General features: G+C 42.3%; 1 protein-coding gene and 1 pseudogene across 1 annotated transcript; both read left to right on the top strand.

Moving 5' to 3' along the window:
- Window positions 1-525: 525 nt before the first annotated feature.
- On the top strand, window positions 526-1,523 carry LOC115834389 (annotated as a pseudogene).
- Window positions 1,524-1,874: 351 nt separating this feature from the next.
- Window positions 1,875-15,923, top strand: LOC115834387 (leucine-rich repeat-containing protein 37A-like). Its single transcript, XM_030809138.1, has 6 exons — window positions 1,875-2,943; window positions 4,841-4,912; window positions 7,807-7,878; window positions 11,662-11,742; window positions 15,204-15,275; window positions 15,844-15,923. The coding sequence occupies exons 1-6, from the start codon at window positions 1,949-1,951 to the stop codon at window positions 15,917-15,919; spliced, it is 1,368 nt and encodes a 455-aa protein (XP_030664998.1). The 5' UTR covers window positions 1,875-1,948; the 3' UTR covers window positions 15,920-15,923.
- The last annotated feature ends 3,010 nt before the right edge of the window (window positions 15,924-18,933 follow it).

The raw sequence follows: 18,933 nt of genomic DNA, 5'->3' as shown, positions 1-18,933 counted from the left end.
CATCTCCCGTGGGAATCTCCCCATGCACCTGCTCCCCTAGCAGCCCCGGGGGACTTTGAATACCTGGGGCCCTCTGCTTCTTTGCAGATGTCATCCCTGCCCCAGGAATCGACTGAAAATTTGGCTCCATTCCTGGACACCGATTCAGCTGGAGAGCTGCCCCTGGGACCAGAGCAGTTCTCGGCTGCCCAGCAGGATTTATATGACAAGCTGACTCCGCAAGAAAGGCTCCCAGAGATGGTTCCACTGCTGGATGGGGATCAGAACCAGACCCTAGTTCAGCTTCCTCGCCTCAAAAATAAGCTTCAAACTGCAGATCTAGATCGGGCTGCAGGTCATCAGGCAGATGATATACTTGTTCCACTAGAGAGTAAGGTTTCAAAACCAACCAAATTTGTGGTTTCGCCCAAGAACCTGAAGAAACATCTAGCTGAGCGTTGGAGCCTTGCTGAGATTACTGGGATTCCACACCAATTATCCAAACCTCAGCGTCAGAAACAGACTTTTCAGGATGAATATTCCAGTATGGACACACTGTATCCTGGCAGCCTGCCTCCAGAACTCCGGGTGAACGCAGATGAGCCTCCAGGGCCACCTGAGCAAGTTGGACTTTCTCAGTTCCATCGAGAGCCCGAAACTCAAAATCCAGAGACCCTGGAAGACATCCAGTCCTCTTCACTCCAGGAAGAAGCCCCAGCACAGCTTCCACAGCTCCCTCAGGAGGTAGAACCTTCAACCCAGCAGGAGTCCCCAGCTCTGCCTCCAGAGTCCTCTATGGAGAGTCTAGCTCAAACTCCACTGAATCATGAAGTGACAGTTCAACCTCCAGGTGAGGATCAAGCTCATTATAACTTGCCCAACATTACCATTAAACCTGCAGATGTGGAGGTTACCATGACATCAGAGCCCAAAATGAGGCAGAATCTTCCCAAGCCCAGAAGGAGGCCCCAAATCAGCCTCCAGAGGAGGTGGAACCTTCTGCAACCCAACAGGAGGCCCCAACTGAGCCGCCAGGTCCTCCCATGGAGCCTGAACTTTCCCCCAGTGAGCAGGAGCAGCCAGCTCAGCCTTCTGAGTCTTCTGGGGAGGTTGAATCTTCTCCAGCCCAGCAGGAGGCCCCAGCTCAGCCCTTAATGTCCCCTGAGCAGTTTCAACGTTTGAAAGACCAGCAAGACATAATTCAGCAGCTAAGTAGACCTGAAAATTATGAACAACTTCCAGTCCATAAAGAGACCACAACTCAACCTCCAACTCAGCTCTCCTCAGACTTTGGAAGTTCACTGAATGATGAAGCAATAGGTTCACCTCTAGATGTGTCATATCTAGATCTAGATAGGGAGCTTACCAAACCTACAGCAGTCACTATGGGGGTAGAACCTTCTCCAGTCCAGCAGGACAACCCTCCTATTCCCATTGAACAGGCTGACTTTTCTCCAGCCCAGCCTGATCTCCTTCCCCGCCTCTGCATTCTCCTGAAAAGATTGAATCTCCAGTCCACCAAGAGGCCACAGCTCAGACTCTAGATCCCCCTAAGGAGGCAGAACCTTCTCCAGTCCAGCAAGGGTTCCCAGCTGAGCCACCAGAGCCCCCTAAGGAAGTTGAACCATCTGCAACCCAGCAGGAAGCCTCGGGTCATCATTGGAAGTCCACTGAAGAGGTCAGTCCTCCACCACAGTGGGAGATACCAGCTCAGCCATCAGAGCCACCTGAGAAGGTCAAACCATCTCCAGTCCTACAGCAGGCCCCAACTCGGCTTTTAAAGCCACCTAAAGAGGTAGAGTCCTCTCCAGTCCAGCAGGCGGTCCCTGCTCAGCCTTCAGACCCTGCTATGGTGATAGAACCCTCTCTGACCCAGCAGATGGCCCCACCTTTGCCTCCAGAGTTCCCTCAGGAGATAGAACCATCTGTAACTCAGCAGGAGGTTCCAGCTGAGATTCCAGAGCTCTCTATGGAGGCAGAACCTTCTCTGACCCAGCAGGAGGCCACAGTTCAGGCTCCAGAGTCCCCTAAGGAGGTAGAACATTCAAGGCAGCAAATGGTCCCAGTTCAGCTTCCAGAGCCACCTAAGGAGTTTGCTGCTCAACCTCCAGCTCATTATGAGGTGACAGTCCCAACACCAGGCCAGGATCCAGCTCAGCATTCAACATTGCCCAGTGTCACTGTTCAACCTTTGGACCTGGGACTTACCATCATTCTAGAATCCACGACAGAGGTTGAACTTTCTCCAACCATGCAGGAGACCCCAACTCAGCCTCCTAAGAAAGTTGTACCCCAACTTGAAATATATCAAGAGGTAACAATTCCAACACCAGGTCAGGATCGAGCTCAGCATCCAATGTCACCCGTTCAACCTTTGGACCTGGGACTTACCGTCACTGCAGAACCCACTATGGATGTTGAACATTCTACACCCCTGAAGAGGACTATAGTTCCTCCAAAGCACCTTAAGGTGACAATTCCACATCCAGATCAGATTCAGACTCAGCATTCACACCTGACTGAAGCCACAGTTCAACCTCTGGACCTGGAGCTTAGCATAACTACAGAGCCTACTACAGAGGTTAAACCATCTCCAACCACGCAGGAAACCTCAGCTCAGCCTCCAGACCCGGGACTTGCCATAACTCCAGAACCCACTACAGAGATTGGACATTCCACAGTCCTGGAGAAGACTACAGCTCCTCATCCAGACCAGGTTCAGACTCTGCATCGAAGCCTGACTGAGGTCACAGGTCCACCTACAAAGTTAGAATCTTCGCAGGATTCATTGGTGCAGTCTGAAACTGCACCAGAGGAGCAGAAGGCCTCCACAAGCACCAACATATGTGAGCTCTGTACCTGCGGAGATGAGACTCTGTCATGTGTTGATCTCAGCCCAAAGCAGAGGCTCCACCAAGTGCCTGTGCCAGAGCCCAACTCCTACAATGGCATCTTCACCACCTTGTAAGAATCACCTTTCCTCAATCGTCCTCTGTGTCTTGCCTGACATGGCAGCCTTTTCCTGTAGGCCTTCCTGGGCCTTCTTTATCTCCCCAAGCCGTACTGACAACTGACTTTCTGCTTTCACCTTTGCTTGTCAACTCTCCCTTCTCCTCATTCTCCTTTAATGTTAGACCCATTCTCCAGTCTTTTACTTTTACCCCAGTCTTTTACTCTTACTCATTTTCTTATCCATTCTTATTTAGCGCCATCACATCATTGCTTACCTGCTGCTCTGCTCCTATTTTCGCTTCACCCTCTTTTTTTTTTTTTTTTTTTTTTTTTTTTTTTTTGAGACAGAGTTTCACTCTTCTTGCACAGGCTGGAGTGCAATGGCACGATCTTGGCTCACCGCAACCTCCATCTCCTGGGTTCAAGTGATTCTCCTGCCTCAGCCTCCTGAGTTGCTGGGATTACAGGCATGCGCCACCACACCTGGCTAATTTTTTGTGTTTTTAGTAGAGACGGGGTTTCTCCATGGTCAGGCTGGTCTTGAACTCCTGACCTCAGGTGATCCACCCACCTTAGCCTCCCAGAGTGCTGGGATTACAGGCGTGAGCCACCGCACCTGGCCCGCTTCACCCTCCTTACAGCAGCCTGTCACTCTCCCGATCTCAGCGATGATGCTCTAAGTGGTTAAGAGTTGATTCTGGAGCCAGGCTGCCTGGGTTTGAACCCAGGTCTGTTTATTAGCTTGGTGATCCAGAGCAAGTTATTCTGCTCTGTGACTCAATTTCCTCACCTTTAAACTGGGGATTATGCTAGTTACCACTTCATAGGATTGTTGTGAAATTTAGGTGAGTGAATATCTGAAACACTTCATCAGTGCCTAGCATATGTAGGAGTGTTGGCTGTTAACATGATTACTCAGTCCTCTAGTTATGTCCAGAACTCATTTTTGTCCCTGGCTTTTTATATGTAGCACTCATTTTGTGTCAAACCCAGGAGCAAGTATGCTATTGTCTGCAGAACATGAAAATGATAGGAGGGAAGAAAGAGAATAGGCATAAAAAGGGAGGTATATAGAATTAATTACTAAAAGATAATGCATACCATCAGTGCTAGAATTTACCAGAATCTGTGGTCCTTGAGGTGTGGAGATCAGGGAAAGCTACATGGATAAGCTAAAAGTTTACTTGGGTCTTAAAGAGTACACAATGAAGTATGGAAAGCCATTGAAAGTTTCCAAGCAAGAGAGATTAAATGATGAAAACAGGAAGATTATTTTATTTTATTTTGCTTTTTTGCTTTATGTTCAAGTATAGACATGCAAAGGATTATTTTAGAATCCGTATGTAGAGTGCCCAAAAGGAAAAGCTTATTTCAGGGAGACAAAATAGAAAGGTCTAGCAAAATGTAGGAGTAAAGTGTGAAGGGGCTAAATCAGATCAGTTGTAATAAGATGGAAAGAAAAAGCCTAGGATGTTTCAACAGAAGGCAAAGCTTTGGTGTTACCTGGCATAGGGTTTCTTTCTACTTATTTATCGATAAAGATAAGCTTATGCCCATTTTTCTGTTGAATTATTTACCATTTTTGTGTTGATTTGTAGGATTTTGTTTAGACACATAAGTGCTTTTGGATAAAATACTTACATTCAAAGTAATTAACTGGCATCGTCTGTCCAAGAGATGGGATGGATAGGAAGTTAAGCTTCCGGGAGATGCCTCATCATTTGTGCCAGTGGCCCCGCATTATTTCTTGATGAATTGTGCAAACTGGGAAGCTGATAGCTCTGGAAATGAGAAAGCAGGTGCTATTTTCTGTTTCTGAATATCCCCGACAATGTTGCCATGATTCTTTTATTTATTCTGTTCATTCTTTTCCTGCCTATTCAAGGATATAAACTGTCTTTCTTCACAGAAATTTCCAAGGAAACTATATTTCATACATTGATGGAAATGTATGGAAAGCATACAGTTGGACCGAGAAACTGTGAGTATATTCTCTCCAAATATGACAAAAAACTAACTGCATTGTAAGATCCTTCTTGGTCCAGAATTTTGAGGTCCATACCTCTGAGAAAAGATATTTCCCCTCCATACCCCAAATCAACCTCTGTGGATTGCAATCCTATGGTTATTTTAAAATTAAATTTGATAGGCTCTCTCTAAAATAAGTGGCAATTTAAATTTTTTATCATACCAATAATACATGGTTATATTCTTTTTTTTCCTCTTTTTTTTTTTTCAGAGACAGGGTCTTACTTTGTGCCCTGGGCTGGAGTGCAGTGGCACAATCACATCTCACTGCAGCCTTCACCTCCCAGGCACAAGTGATCCTCCCACCTCAGCCTCCCAAGTAGCTGGGACCAGAGGTGCATGCCAGCATGCCCACCTAATTTTGTATTTTTTGTAGAGACAGGGTCTTCCTATGCTGCTTAGGCTGGTCTTGAGCTCCTGGGCTCAAGTGATCCTCCCACCTTGGCCTCCTAAAGTGCTCATATTATAGGCATGAGCCACCACACCCAGCCCATGATTCTATTTTTAATGCACAAAAATGCAATAACAGGTATAACAAAAACCCTCCTTGTGCCCTACTCCCTCATTCCTGAGGTAATGCTACTCTGTTTAGTATACGTGCTTCCAGACTTTTCCCCACTTTCCTACATATATATTTACATAAAGCAAAATAGATTTGTTGTGTGGTTTTTAAAATCTTTTTTCTTTACATAAAGGGTAACATCTTGCAACTTGATTCTTTCACTTCATGGTATCACTTATATCATATGATATTCTTTCACTTCATAATTTCTTTCCTTTCTAGGACTTAGAGGGTCACCCCATTCATTTAAACTCCTGCATAATCCATAGTATGGATGCATCATAGTTTATTTAATAATTTCCCCATTGATGAATGTTTAGATTATGCTTAGTGGGCAAGTATTCCTGTAGCATAGATATCTAGAAATGGAAGAGTTGGGGTGAAGACTATGTAGACACAAAATTTTAATTGTCCTCAAAAACGTTGTGCCAACTGACTCTATTGTCAGCAGAATATGACAGCATTCATTTCCCCACACCTTTTCACTGCTGGGTACTCGCCAACTTTTTGTTGAAGTTATGGATGAATAAAAGGGATTCCATCCAAATTTGAATTTTTCTGATCCCTCATGAATTTAATTAAATATCTTCATAGTTTATTGAACATTTGTGTTTCTTCTCTGAGTTTTCTGTCCTTTGTTCATTTTCCTGTTGAATTGTTTTATCGTTTTCTTCCTGATTTATAGAAGGAATTAGTTTAGACACATAAATGATTTTGGAAAAAATGCTTACATTCAAAGTAACATTTTTCACAACAGTTTGTGTCACATCATTAGTTTGACTTATATAGACAAGACATACATGAGTTCTAAATTAAAAATAAAACACATGCTAGGTACAGTGGCTCACACCTGTAACCCCAGCACCTCGGGAGGTCGAGGCAGGTGGATCACCTGAGGTCAGGAGTTTCACACCAGCCTGGCCAATATGGCGAAACCCCATCTGTACTGAAAATACAAAAATTAGCCAGACATGGTGGTGGGTGCCTATAATCCCATCTACTTGGGAAGCTGAGGCAGGAGAATTGCTTTATTTATTTTTTGAGACGGAATTTTGTTCTTGTTGCCCAGGCTGGGGTTCAATGGTGCGATCTTGGCTCACTGCAAGTTCCACCTCCTGGGTTCAAGGGATTCTCCTGCCTCAGCCTCCTGGGTAGCTGGAATTACAGGTGCCCGCCACCATGCCCAGCTAATTTTTATATTTTTAGTAGAGACAGAGTTTCACCATGTTGGACAGGCTGGTCTCGAGCTCAGGACCTCAGGTGATTCATGTGCCTTGGCTTTCCAGAATGCTGGGATTACAGGCATGAGCCACCACGCCAGGCCAGGACTACATTTTAAAAGCAAGAAAATCATTACGAAAGTCAGGGTAGTGGTTACCTATTAGGGTTAGAGAGAGGAATGTGATTGGAAAGGGGCACACTGGGGCTTCTGGGATGCTAGCAATAATCTTTTGTAACAAGTTTGCATGGGTATCTGCTTTACAATTATTAAACTGAATATTTGGCCAGGTGAGGTGGCTCATGTCTGCAATCCCAAGACTTTGGGAGGCGGAGACAGGAGGATCACTTGAGCCAGCAGTCTGAGACCAGTGTGGATAACAGAATGAGACCCTGTCTCAGAAATTAAATTAAATTAAATTAAATATAAACAACATTTATATTATGTGCACTTTATGCACATTGTAGTTCTCACATTTTTTTGATGGGAGAAAAAAGTTGAATGGCTTCACTTGCAGCCCTGACATGGTCCCATGTGGGGCTTTCATAATAAGGTTTGGGAAAAGAGAGGAGGAAATGGAGGTTCTGCTGATCTTGGTGCCACCCAGAGTTGGATTCTGAAAGGTATATTATGATCTAGAGAGGAGTCATTAAAGATACAATTTGGTGGGAAGAGTGGAGCTGTGTGCTTGTGTGTGTGTGCTTGCTTGTGTGTATGTGCTTGCATATGTGTGTGTGCTTGCGTGTGTGTGTGTGCTTGCGTATGTGTGTGTGCTTGTGTGTGTGTGTGCTTGCGTGTGTGTGTGTGCTTGCATATGTGTCTGTGCTTGCCTGTGTGTGTGTGCTTGCATGTGTGTGTCTGTGCTTGCCTGTGTGTGTGGTGATGGTGGTGGAGAGAGATGGACACAAAAAGGAAAATGTAAGAAAAGGTTTGAATGAAAGCAGAGCAGATACCACCATCTAGAAATGACCATGACCCAGCTTTCCTCCACATGCAGGAGATAGTCCTGTGTAGCAAATAGTTGTAGTTTGCATTTTAATCTAGAAATAACTTTTTCATTTTCCAGAATTCTCAGTGAAAATTATTTGACTGAATTACATAACGATTCATTTGAAGGCCTGCTATCCCTCCAGTATTTGTAAGTTAGTTAATCATATTTTTGAGTTTTTAGTCATATTATTTTTAAAATGAATAAGGGGTTCAAATTAGATAATCTCTAAGATTTCTTCCAGCAAAAAATTCTGCAATTCTGTAAGTTTGTATAGGGTCTCCGCCCATCTCTAGCATTAGCTACGTCCTATGCATTTTCAGTTTTTAAATTGTATAGACAAAACACAGACGGAAAAAATTTCACATGGTAAGAAGATCTGAGCAGTGACTGACACCCATATGAACCTTGTTTTATAAGGATTTACATACCATCTTTTATTCAATCTACAGCCAATAGATCAAATCTAACTTAGGGTCTATTTTTTAATAGCCTATTAAGTTAAGAATGGTTTTTGCATTTTTAAAGGACTGTGAAAGAAAAAAGAAAGAGAAATATGCGAGAGAGATCATATGTGGCCCACAAAGCCTTAAAATGTTTACTGTCTGACCTTCACAAAAAAAGATTTGAAAAAGTTGGTTTAGTAGGATGAAAGGAATTAAAGTTAACTTCAGATTGTTGCCTAAAGGAGAAGAAAATATGGACCACCTACATTCATTTGAGCATCATTAATCCAGAATTTTTAGTAATTTAATCGGAATTAAATTAACATTTAAATATTTGAAATCAGCTGAATTATAGAAATAATATTATCAAGAATATTAAGCTACCAAGAAAATAGACTAGTATTAAGGATTTCATTTGGGAATTGTTATATTAAAACAGATGTTTAAAATGATGGTTAAGTGGTAGAGCTAGAAATGTTTACAGTAAGAAGCATATCAGAAATGCCCCTAACTCTTCACTAATTATACAGTAACTATCTCCCGAGCCCTGTTACCAAGAAAGGGATACCTGCATAGTACTTCTGTCTGTTAAGAGACAAGAAGATACTATGTTCAATTGCTATGAAAGCTTGATTCTTATCCTCTGTCCATAGAGGTGTGTATGTCATTCATCCTTATTAGTGATGCTCTTTTGCAAACAGATTCTTTCAAATGTGAAAGGCTTAAGGAAAGTGGGTGAAAAGACCCTCAAGTGGATGCCAAAGTGCTACAGAGGCCATGAAGTAATAAAACAACATTTGCTTTAAAATAATCATTTTCCTTCTACTCACTCCCCAGCTATTTATTTATTTATTTATTTATTTATTTATTTATTTGAGACGGCGTCTCACTCTGTCACCCAGGCTGCAGTGCTGTGGCGCGATCTCGGCTCACCGCAAGCTCTGCCTCCCAGGTTCACTCCATTCTCCTGCCTCAGCCTCCCGAGTAGCTGGGACTACAGGCACATGCCGCCACGCCCAGCTAATTTATTGTATTTTTAGTAGAGACAGGGTTTCACCTTGTTAGCCAGGATGGTCTCGATATCCTGGCCTTGTAATCCACCCGCCTCAGCCTCCCAAAGTGCTGGGATTACAGGCATGAGCCACCACACCCGGCCAGCTATTCATTTGTTTTACAAATATTTGAATTTACTTTATTTCCATGTGTCAGTTTTAAACATGGTGGGCAATGCAGATGAGCATTGCCTAGCCATGCTTTCAAGGAGTTTATGCTCAGAAAAAATGGGATGAAAAATAACTACATTCTCACGCTTGTAATCCCAGCACTTTGGGAGGCCGAGGCGGGCGGATCACGAGGTCAGGAGATCGAGACCACGGTGAAACCCCGAATCTACTAAAAATACAAAAAAATTAGCCGGGCGTGGTGTCGGGCACCTGTAGTCCCAGCTACTCGGAGAGGCTGAGGTAGGAGAATGGCGTGAACCCGGGAGGCGGAGCTTGCAGTGAGCCGAGATTGCACCACTGCACTCCAGCCTGGGCGACAGAGCGAGACTCCGTCCAAAAAAAAAAAAAAAAAGAAGAAGAAGAAATGGATGTGGGCACTAGGAAGGATAAATTGTTTCTGAAGCATAGAATAGGGGAAAATGACTTCAGTTTGGACCCAGGAAGATGTTACTAGAACAATCCCATTTGAATAGGACTTTGAAGGGCCATTGTGTAGCATCGGACAGACATCTTGGGGACAATATTCTAAACTTGCAAAAGGGAAATGGGAGAAGGGCAAAACACAGGAAAGTATTCGAGGAATGCCATGAGTACCTGTAGATTACAAGGAGGGAGAGTAGGAAATTGGAGCCAGATCTTCTAGGGCTTTGAATGCCAAGCTGAGGAGCCATCATGGGGAACCGTGTTATCACAGCAGTGCTGTAAGATGGCTCTGCATCACAGTCATTGAGGGGGCACATTAGAACTCAGTTCTGGACTCCACCCTCCTAGTTATTGATTCAGTTGGTCTAGAGTGGGACCAAGAATTTGCATCTTCAATAATTTCCCAGGAGGTCTGGTCTTTGCAAGCCACTTCTAGAGAGTTTATATGATGACTGTGTGCAGGATAGTTTAGGAATGGAGAGACTAGAGATGGAGACATCAGCCAATGTTACACCATCCAGGTAAAGAGGGAGGGAAAAGCCCCATCACTGTATAACTGAAGAAATTGCTTTCATGAAATATTAAAGCAATATAAAACCAAAAATTAATTTCTATTAATATGGTAGAAATTAATTGTATTAATATGATTTGAATATTAGTTCAAAGTTATGTATTAGTAACTTCCTTTCAAATGCTGTGAAAGGATGTCTTTTATTTCTTCTGATACTGAAGTGGCATAGGAAAACAAACCTAAACTAGGAAGGTGTATAAATGTGAGGCTATTAATTTTAATATTAGAAACTATATATAGAGATAAAAGCTTTGAGCTTATAATCTAGGATTTGATGAGACTACAAAAGGGCATCTAATCAAGTCTACTGCTCTCAGGAAAAATTAATTCCAAAGTCTATTGTATATTTTATTTATTAAAAGTATGAAGGTGAGACTCTAGGAGAGGTACAGGCAGGGTTAGGGGCTCTGGAAAGTTCAAATACAGGTCCAAACGTTTACAGTCGAGATGAAAAATGTGTATTCAATATTATTCTAAACTCTTGCTATTATTCATACTAGTCAACACTGATAACTTATAAGGCAATATTTTCATTTTATTTTTCCTAGAGATTTATCCTGCAATAAAATACAGTATATTGAAAGACGTACATTTGAATCACTACCATTTTTGCAGTATATGTAAGTTACAAATATAACTTTATTACATTTGGAATTTTTATAAAACTTAATTATAAACCTCTTTGCTATTCATTTTGAAATATGATTAAAATTTGACCAGTAGAAAGGTACTAAAATTATATAGCAATTCCTTTTTGTCTCTAGCAAAGATTAGTGTGAGAATTATTACACAGATCATAGTGAATCATCAGAGAGCAGTGGTTCTCAACTGGTGTGATTTTGTACTCAGGTGCCATTTGGTAATGTCCAGAGACAGTTTTGGTTGACAAAACTGTGGTTGTGGCTCCTGGCATCTGGTGGGCAGAGGCCAGAGATGCTGCTAAACATCCTGCAAAGTATAAGACAAACCCCCACGGCAAAGAGTTATATAGTCCAAAATGTCGATGGTACTGAAGTCGTGAAATCCTGTTCTAGAGAAATAAAGACCACTTAACACAGGTACTTACTGAGCGTTCACTGTTTTGTAGCTAATGCACCACATGTGCAATGTTAAAGTATAAATCATAAGCCAGTATCTTCCACAGTGAGATTTCCTTAGTGCACAGAGAAAGGACTGAGGTTATGTTCCATCCTATATAAATTAGACTCACAGCAAATGATAAATGTTCTGAAATAATTTTTTTTCCTTTGGCTTATGTCTTTTTTTGTAGAAATCTGGGCTGCAATTTAATTACGGAACTGAGCCACGGAACATTTCAGGCCTGGCACGGAATGCAGTTTTTACACAACTTGTAAGTGAAATAGAAGATGAATACGTGTAAACAACTATTTTGTATAAAAACTCATACAATTATTGGTTAGTTGGATATAAGCCCATTATGAACTCTGAAAAGCGTGTCTTAAGATCCATTTGTTTTTCTCAAATGGGGAAACTAAGGTACAAAGAGGCCAAGAGACTTACGCAGCTTATATATGACGTGCTCTGCTTGTCCTAGTTCTGACCTATGGCATGGGCAAGAAAAGGCATCAAACAAGTGACCCTCAAATTAGCCTTGTTGCTGGGCGGGGTGGCTCAGGCCTGTAATTCCAGAACTTTAGGAGCTGAGGGGGGTGGATCACCTGAGGTCAGGGGTTCAACACCAGCTTGGTCAACATAGTGAATCCCCATCCCTACTAAAAATACAAAAAAATTAGCTGGGCATAGTGGTGCAGTTTTTTGCTCCCTGGAGGACTTTGTGTTAAGCTTTCTTCCTTGCAGCTAAATGTTGCAGGCATTTAAGCAGTTTGAAACTCTGCATATGAGCAGGAATCAAAGTTAAATCCAAAGTGTAGGGCTGGGCATAGTGGCTCATGCCTATAATCCCAGCACCTTGGGAGGCCGGGGTGGGAGGATCACTTGAGGTCAGGAGTTTGAGACCAGCCTGGCCAACATGGTGAAACCCCATCTCTATCTACTAAAGATACAAAAATTAGCAGGTCGTGGTGGCAGGTGCCTGTGATCCCAGCTATCGGGAGGCTGAGGGTCGAGAATGGCTTGAACTCGGGAGGTGGAAGTTGCAATGAGCCGAGATTGTGCCACTGCACTCCAACCTCCCCTCCAGGCTGGGCTCGAACTCCTGTGACCTCAGGTGATCTGCCCACCTTAGCCTCCCAAAGTGCTGGGGTTACAGGTGTGAGCCACCATGCCTGGCCAAAATGGTGTTTATGTTAAGCTATTGTGCAAAAAAAAAATTTTGTAAAGAAAATACATCGCTCTATTTTAATTCCATATACTTTCCTGACTACTCTTCTGCCGTAAGTGAAAAAATTCTATGATTTCTCTGTATAACATACCCAGCAAATCAGAGTGGGTATATTCAATGGCCTGAAGGGGACTTTAGACTCAAGGTGAAGATTCTCCTCTACATCTGACTTTAGAAAATACTTTCCACCTTTCTTTCTTGTAGTTCAGAAATCTAGTTTCACACAGTTCATTTTGAGGTAGAGGGAGGTGTTCAGGATGTGTCTGGATTAGAGCAGCAGTTTCTGCAGATGCTCCTCTCTGTCTTCATTAATTTGCTGATGCTTAACTTAGGGAAGAGACACTGAGGGTCTGTTTTTCTTTTGCCCTCACACCAGAGAACAGGCTCATTAGGTCCCTCCACCAAGAGGTTTGGGTAGCATCAATACAAATGTCTTAAACTCACCACCTTTACTAAGCACTTTATAACAGTGGGAGTCCCACATAAGAATCTGGCGGCCAGGAGCGTGGCTCATGCCTGTAATTCCAGCACTTCTGAAGGCTGAGGTGGGTGGATCACCTGAAGTCAGGAGTTTGAGACCAGCCTGACCAACATGGTGAAACCCTGTCTCTACTAAAAATACAAAAATTAGCTGGGTGTGGTGGTGGGCACATGTAATCCTAGCTACTCAGGAGGCTGAGGCAGGAGAATCACTTGAACCCAGGAGGCAGAGTTTGCAGTGAGCCAAGGTCATGCCATTACACTCAAGCCTGGCCGGCAGAGCTAGGCTCCGACAGAGATGGGGTTTTACCACATTGGTCAGGTGGGTCCGGAACTCCTGACCTCAGATGATCCACCTGCCTGGCTTCCCAAAGTGCTGGGATTATAGGCCTAAGCCACCAGGCCCAGCCAATAAATGGAAACTTTAACTCAAAAGAAGGAAGGAAGGAAGGGATGAAGGGAGGGAAGGGAAGGAAGTGAAAGAAGGAGGGAGGGAGGGAAATGAAGAAAGAGAAAGAAAGAAAGAGAGAGAAAGAAAGAAAAGAAAAAATTGTAAAACCATAAGGTTAAAGTAAACCTTTTTTCTTCATACAGATTAAACACATGAGTTCAGATTACAGCTTTGCTTCTTCATAGCTTGGTGACCTCGGACAAGTTATGTAACCTCTCTGTGCCTCAGTTTCCTCATTTATAAAATAAGGCAATAATAATATCTACCACATAAGGTTATTGTGAGGATGAAATGTGAAATTCTGATCACAAATACGTAGCAGCCTAATAGATACTCACTGTAATAATTATTATTTTTATAATTTCTGCAAAAGTACAGTGATGATTCTTGGGTTAACCTAAAGGGTGATTTTTATTTCTTCCTGTTTCTTTTCTTTTTCTTGTTCACTTTAAAGAATTAAAAAGAAAATAGATTCCAGCATTTTGGAATAAAAATTCACATCAAAATGAATTTATTCATTTTATTGACAGATAAACAAAATGTCATTTGTTTATTCAATGAACATTTATTAAATCCCTAGTAAATTTCAGACATCATGCCAGGCACAGGGATGACAATGACAATACGATGTGGTCTCTGCCCTCAAGGAGCTGGTAGCCCAGGAGACTGACAAGTAGATAGGTGGTTACATGCAGTGTAACAAAGGCTGTGATGTCATACAAGAAGACAAGTGGGAGTATGTGATGGGAGTATGGTTTTGACCAGTTCCTCCTCTTAGATTTATCCCTTTTTCTTTGGCTATAAAGCAAAAGAATTGGTCCTTTTTTTTCTTTAACTGTGCAAATTAAACCATAAATTTAAAAAGCTTTATAAAGATGAAAGGCAAGCAGTCAGGCGCAGTGTCTCACGCCTGTAATCCTAACACTTTGGTAGGCCGAGGGGGGTGGATCACCCGAGGTTAGGAGTTGGTGACCAGCCTGTCCAACATGATGAAACCCCGTCTCTGCTAAAAATACAAAAATTAGCTGGGCGTGGTGGCGGGCACCTGTAATCCCAGCTACTCAGGAGGCTGAGGCAAGAGAATTGCTTGAACCCAGGAGGTGGAGGTTGCAGTGAGCCAAGATGGAGCCATTGCTGTGCAGCCTGGGTGACAGAGCAAGACTCCGTCTCAAAAAAAAAAAAAAAAAAAAAAGGAACTTGAATTTTGGATGAACAACTTGAATTATGGAGGACACTAGAAATAGTGTTTCCTACAGAGTCAGGGCTTCCTACCAACATAGTCATTTCTTGGGTTTTTGACCTGAAAAGTTCTGTGGCATATTTTTTCTGTGCTATCCACTTCTTTTTTTTTTTTTTTTTCTATTTCTTTCCTGCTTTCTCTCCTCTACTTTATCTTCTAGAGCCCTAGGTAGTTCCCAAAGGAATAGTGCTTTACCGAGTCTAATGGTGATTTATTATGTAAAAGCAGAAAATTATTTTTTTTTAACTAAAAGTTCCATACCAAAAAATGAATATAGACTTTTTATGCAGTTTCACACATTGAAAATGCAGGTAATTTTAATTTCATTGCATTTTTCAGAATTCTCAATCGCAATCCTCTGACTGCTGTCGAAGATCCATATCTCTTTGAACTGCCGGCATTAAAATATCTGTAAGTACTATAGTACTCTCATGAGTCATGAGATGACTTATGCTTTTTAAATTTGTCATCAAAGATAAAGTATTTTGCATTTAGGCTACAAAGTCATAATTTAAATTTTAACTGAGTTATTGAAAAAAGTTATTGGCAAAGAAAAGGATTAAGAAAGGATGTATAATGGTCAAGACAGCCAGCAGGGGAAGGAATAGTGTTGAAGAACCTGTATATATTTGGAACATGTAGACACATGGTGGAATATTACTTAACCAAGAAAGCAAAGAGGAATAGGTGTTCATTATTCTAAAAAGGAAGAAAAGAGTAAATCAAGATGGGTGAATGCAATATGAAATGAGAAGTAAGATAATGGTAAAAAAAAAGTGTAAGTTCTCTTAAATATTATTAATTTGATGATGTAGATCAACTTAAATTTCTTTAATAAGATCTCTCTGGAATTTTACAGCAAATAAACTGTTGAAGTGGCTTGTTTTGTAGAGAAGCCAAAATTGAAGTAATCACATGTCCTTGAATTATCTTTTGAAGTACAGAATTTTGTAATGGGTTCATATCATGAATGTTTCGGCTTTCTTCTTCAGAGACATGGGAACAACGCACATCACACTTACAACGCTCAAGAACATTCTCACGATGACTGTTGAACTGGAAAAACTGTAAGTTATTTTTTTCTTAGATTTATTTTTACTTAGTTGTTTTTTTAGGTTTGTTTTATTATTTTCTTAAGTCAGGTTTATTGAGATATAATTTTCATATAACATTCACCCTTTATAAGTGTATAGTTTGATGAGTTTTGACAAATGTATAGTTACATAACCACCGCCACATTCCCAGTATAAAGCATTTCTGTCACCTCAGAAAGCCCCCTCATTTCCCTTTGTAGGCAATCCCTTCCTCCCACCATCAGCCCCTGTTAGCTACTAATCTGATTTCTGTTCCTATAGTTTTGTCTTTTTCAGAATGTCTTATAAATGAAATCATGTAGGATGCAGCCTCTTGTGTTTGACTTCCTTCACTTAATATTGTTTTTTATTTTTTTTTTGAGACGGAGTCTCACTGTCGCTCAGGCTGCAGTGCAGAGGCATGACCTCAGCTCACTACAACCTCCGCCTCCCACGTTCAAGTGATTCTCCTGCCTCAGCCTCCCAAGTAGCTGGGATTACAGGCGTGTGCCACCATGCCCAGCCAATTTTTGTATTTTTAGTAGAGATGAAGTTTCACCATGCTGGCCAGACTGGTTTCGAACTCCTGACCTCAAGTGATCTGCCCGTTTCGGCCTCCCAAACTGCTAGGTGTGAGCCACCTTGCCCGGCCTCACTCAGCATAATTTTTTTGAGATTATGCCACCATCCATGTTGTTGCCCCTATCAGTACAGCTGGCCCTCCATATCTGCAGGTTCCTCATCCATAGATTCAACTAACCATGGATGGAGAATATTTGGAAAAAATAAAATATATAAAATAATACAACAATAAAAACAGTAGAAAATTTAAAACACAGTATAATTATTTACATACCATTTACACTGTATTAGGCATTTAAAGTATACCCGAGGCTTATGTCATTTATTGTATCAAGTATTATGTCATTCCATATAAAATACTTCAGCGTCTGTGGACTTTGGTATCTGCGGGGGGGTACTGGAGCCAATCCCCTGCAGACACCGAGGGACAACTCTTCACTCCTTTCTATTGCTCAGTAGTATTCCAGTTGTGTGGATGTATCAGTTTGTTTATCCATTCATCAGTGTATGGACATTTGGGTAGCTTCCAATTTTTTGCAATTATGAATAAAACTCCTAAAAACACTCATATACAGGTCTTTGTGTGAACCTATGTTTTCATTTCTTTGGGTAAATACCGAGGAGTTGGATTGTTCACATGCTTAGTGTATATTTAACTTTTTAAGAAACTGCTAAACTGTTTCCTAAAGTGGCTGTGCCATTTTACATTTCCACCAGCATTGTGTGAGAGTCACAGTTGTTCCACATCTTCAGCATTTTTTTTTTTTTTTTTTGCAACACAGTCTTGCTGTATCCCCAGGCTAGAGTGCAGTGGTGCCATCTCGGCTCACTGCAACCTCTACCTCCCGAGTTCAAACAGTTCTTCTGCCTCAGCCTCCCAAGTAGCTGTAGGCACCCGCCACCACACCCAGCCAATTTTTATATTTTTAGTAGAGACAGGGTTTCACCATGTTGGCCAGGCTGGTCTTGAACTCCTGACCTCAACTGATCCACACCCCCTGGCCTCCCAAAGTGCTGTGGTTACAGGCGTGAGCCACCATGTCCGGCCCAGCAGATGTTTTTTTGAGACAGAGTTGTTGCTGGAGTGCAGCAGCAAGATCTCAGCTCACTGCAACCTTGGCCTCCCAGGTTCAAGCGATTCTCCTCCCTCAGCCTCCTGAGTAACTGGGATTATAGCCACACACCACCATGCCCAGCTAATTTTTATATTTTTAGTAGAGATAGGGTTTCGTCTTGTCCGCCAGGCTGGTCTCAAACTCCTGGCCTCACTTGATCCACCTGCCTTGGCTTCCCAAAGTGCTGGGATTACAGGCATGAGCCACCATGCATGGCCCAGCCCAGCAGATTCTTATATTTGAGTTTTTAAAGAAATATTCACCTTTCTACTGCTAGATGTGTAGTGGAATCTCATTGTGGCTTTAATTTGCATTTCTTTAATAGCTAGTGATGTTGAATGTTCATGTGCAAATATCTTCTTTACTATACTGTTCAAATCTACTCCCATATTTTAATTGGATATTAGTATTTTTATTGGGTTTTTTTTCCTCCTGTAATCCCATTGGAGATTCGTTATTATTGAGTTTTAAGAGTGCTTTAGGCCAGGCGTGGTGGCTCACACCTGTAATCCCAGCACTTTGGGAGGCCAAGGCGGGTGGATCACGAGGTCAGGAGATCGAGACCATCCTGGCTAACACGGTGAAACCCAGTCTCTACTAAATACACACACACACACACAGACACACACACACACACAAAATTAGCCGGGCGTAGTGGCGGGCACCTTTAGTCCCAGCTACTCGGGAGGCTGAAGCAGGAGAATGGCGTTAACCCAGGGGGTGGAGCTTGCAGTGAGCAGAGATCACGCCACTGCACTCCAGCCTGGGAGACACAGTGAGACTCCGTCTCAAACAAACAAACAAAAAGAGTGCTTTATACATTCTAGATACAAGTCTTTTCAGGGACCAGGTACAGTGGCTCATGCCTATAATCCCAGCACATTGGGAGGCTGAGGCAGGAGGATTGCTTGAGGCCAGGAGTTTTAGACCACCTGGGCAATATGGTGAAACCTTGTCTCTACCAAAAACATAAAAATTAGGCAGGTGTGGTGCTCACCTGTGGTCCCAGCTACTCAGGAAGCTGAGATGGGAGGATTGCTTGAGCCTGGGAGGTCGAGGCTGCAGTGAGCTGTGATCGCCACTGCACTCCAGCCTGGGTCACAGAGTGAGATACTATCTCAAAAATTAAATAATAAATAAAAACAAAAAACAAGGCCTTATAGATATGTGTTTGGTAAATATCTTCTCTCAGGTTGTGGTTTGTCTTTTTATTCTGTTCAAAGTGTTCTCTGGCTGGGCATAGTGACTCACACCTGTAATCACAGCACTTTGGGAGGCCGAGGCAGGTGGATCACTTGA

This window comes from Nomascus leucogenys, unplaced genomic scaffold (genome assembly GCF_006542625.1).
Source record: "Nomascus leucogenys isolate Asia unplaced genomic scaffold, Asia_NLE_v1 001009F_60807_qpd_obj, whole genome shotgun sequence".
Lineage (NCBI taxonomy): Eukaryota > Metazoa > Chordata > Mammalia > Primates > Hylobatidae > Nomascus > Nomascus leucogenys.
Note: the sequence above shows the minus strand (reverse complement) of the source record. Positions and strands in the feature narration are given on the sequence as shown.